This window comes from Herpailurus yagouaroundi, unplaced genomic scaffold (assembly GCF_014898765.1).
Source record: "Herpailurus yagouaroundi ecotype Mexico unplaced genomic scaffold, PumYag 286, whole genome shotgun sequence".
Taxonomy (NCBI): Eukaryota; Metazoa; Chordata; class Mammalia; order Carnivora; family Felidae; genus Herpailurus; species Herpailurus yagouaroundi.
In genome coordinates this window covers 8,141-10,522 of record NW_024412503.1, presented here as the reverse complement: position 1 = coordinate 10,522, position 2,382 = coordinate 8,141, and the positions used below count along the sequence as shown (strand labels likewise).

The window sequence follows — 2,382 nt, the reverse complement described above, 5'->3', positions numbered from 1 at the left end:
TAGTGGGATCCCTGCACTGCTTCCTGAGACCTCTGTCCCTTCTTGTTCTTCCTCTTGGTAGCTCTGGCTCTGCCGGTGAGACAAGGGACTTGGTGAATGGCCGTTGCCCTCTGAGGTGGGATGTCCCTGGCTGAACTGTTGAGCCGGTAGATGTTTGGTTCACGGTGATCCTTTCCCATCTCATCTCTGTATTTGGACTGGTGAATTAGGACTGTGTCGGGGGGAAGAGCAAATTCTAGTTTCCTGAGGTTGAATTCAGACTTGGGACGGTGGCTTTCTTGGAGGAATCTCCACTGGTCTAACGTGATTGCTGGCAGTGGTGTCTCTTCCACGTGATCCTCCAATTGTGGCACCTCGATGTTGGGGTCGGATTCAGGCCCCCGTTGGGCCGCAGCCGTGCCTGCGTGGTCAGCCTGGAGGGATGTGGATTCCCCAGCACCTGGCTCACTCGCACGGTCTCTTTCCAATTCACTCTTCTGGATGTAAAAGAGGACATAGGCGTGTTGGCTCAGGGCAGACGTCGCATCACTGGCGGTCACCTTCGCGTCATCCATTTTGTACCACTGGCTGCTCCCAGCTTTGATGTAACAGAAGTAATGTCCGCTGTGACAATTCCAGCCCGCGTGCACCAGCACGGCATAGAGCACATAAGTCAGCGACCCCCCGTTCTGCCCAGACACGTAGCGTCGCATGTCAAGGCGCTCAGGATATTGCACTTCCTTAGCCAGTTTGCTGCCCGTGAAATGGCAGAATCGTTTCAACACCAGCATCAGGACCTTGGAGCAAGTGTGCAAAGTCAACGTCTTGGAAGCAGGTACCTTGTCGAGACAAGTACTACAACGATAGGCATTTTCACCATCCAACTGTTCGGGCTTCACCAAGTGTTGCAAAGCTTGGCTCACACTCTGAGCTGCCCTGATATCCAGACTAATGTCCAGGTAAGGGTCCAAAGTGCTGGAGACACCCTGGCAGTGGAGACACTGGATTTGAGACCTCCAGTACCCCCCAAAGATTTGCCGGATGAGGGTGGCGTCCTGAGCCTGAGGCTCTGAAGGCTTGTCCTCACGCAAACACGCTTGCTGCATAGCATCCAGAGTGAACATCAGAAACTCATGGGCATCCTCCTGCCTGTGTGTGTGGAAGGCAGCGAGCAGTTTTGGCGGAGGCCGGATCACGTCTCCCGGACGGCAGAGGGCCCGGGTCACGTGAGCCTGCAGAGCACACAGCACGCAGAATGGCTGCCTCCCACAGCTTCGGGAGTGCTCCTGGGACAGCATGTAGCTGGCGAGGGGTGGTGTGTACGTCAGACACTGCAGGGCCGCATTGGCATAGCACGTGTTCCCCAGGTTCTGCAGGCCAGCCCCAACCACAGAAGGTCTCCTCCAACTCACAGGTTTCTTTGCGGGGGGCAGACCCGTCGACGTGGGAGCCCAACCGTTAGGCAGGTCGCAGGGTGTGTGCGATGACGGTGACGGCTTGTCAGGCAGAGTGGGTCCTCCGTGGCCTTCGGCACCACCCGTATTTGACCCGCAAGATTTGAGGTTTGGAAAGACATGGAGCTGAGTCTCCTCTCGGCAGTGGGAAGAGGGAGTCTCCATGTCTCCTGAAACGTGGAGCCTCACGTTGCAGAGCGATGCTTCTCTCAGGAGGCCAGTCTCAGAATGATGGCTGGGGCCCCCTCCTCAGCCCTCGTAAAGCTCGCCCCACCCACCTGACTAGGACCACGTCATCCCATCAGCTACCAGCTGGAGTGGGATGAAGGGTCTTAGGGTGTGGTCACTCTTCTGCAGACAGACGACTCAGCCCAGCCTTCCTCCTGCCCCTCCCCCCTCAAGAGGCACACACACGTTTCACCACTTTCTCCACCTCCCTCATTTCCATTGCTCCCTCTCTGGACAGACGGACTTGAGCATTTCCAACCTAGAGGAAATCCTTTTTTGAGTATCCACTTTGCTCTTAGATAACACAAAGTGTCGAGGAATGACGGCCATGAATTTTTTAGGCCATGGAAATCATTTTACCAATTGAGCTCTGGTACCATGGAGGAGCACCTCCTCTCCGTCAGCCAGAATGTATGTGACACCAGCCAATTATTCTGGAATGATTACTGTCCATGGATTTGAGTCTAAAACTCCCGAACTGTCTCCATGGGATCTGTGTATAAGAACTATCATGAAGGTCCTTTGCAACATGTCTGTCTACCAAGGGGTGGCCGAGAAATTGTCCCAAGAAATATCCTTTGCCTGGTTTCGGGCTTTGTGAATGCTTTCTTCATTTTGTAGCTCCCTTCCCAATAGGAGAACAAAACCTAAACCCATCATTTGCCAAATTGTCACTGGTATTACTAGCAAATCACATAGCAAGGTAGGCATAGGTTCCCGT

General features: G+C 54.2%; 1 protein-coding gene across 1 annotated transcript; it reads right to left on the bottom strand.

The window, feature by feature from the left end:
• Nucleotides 1–5: 5 nt before the first annotated feature.
• Nucleotides 6–2,017, bottom strand: LOC121021290 (ubiquitin carboxyl-terminal hydrolase 17-like protein 6; the record flags this gene model as incomplete). Its single annotated transcript, XM_040461556.1, has 1 exon — nt 6–2,017. A coding segment is annotated over exon 1 (1,593 nt), but the record flags the coding sequence as incomplete, so codon positions are not given.
• Between the last annotated feature and the right edge of the window lie 365 nt (nt 2,018–2,382).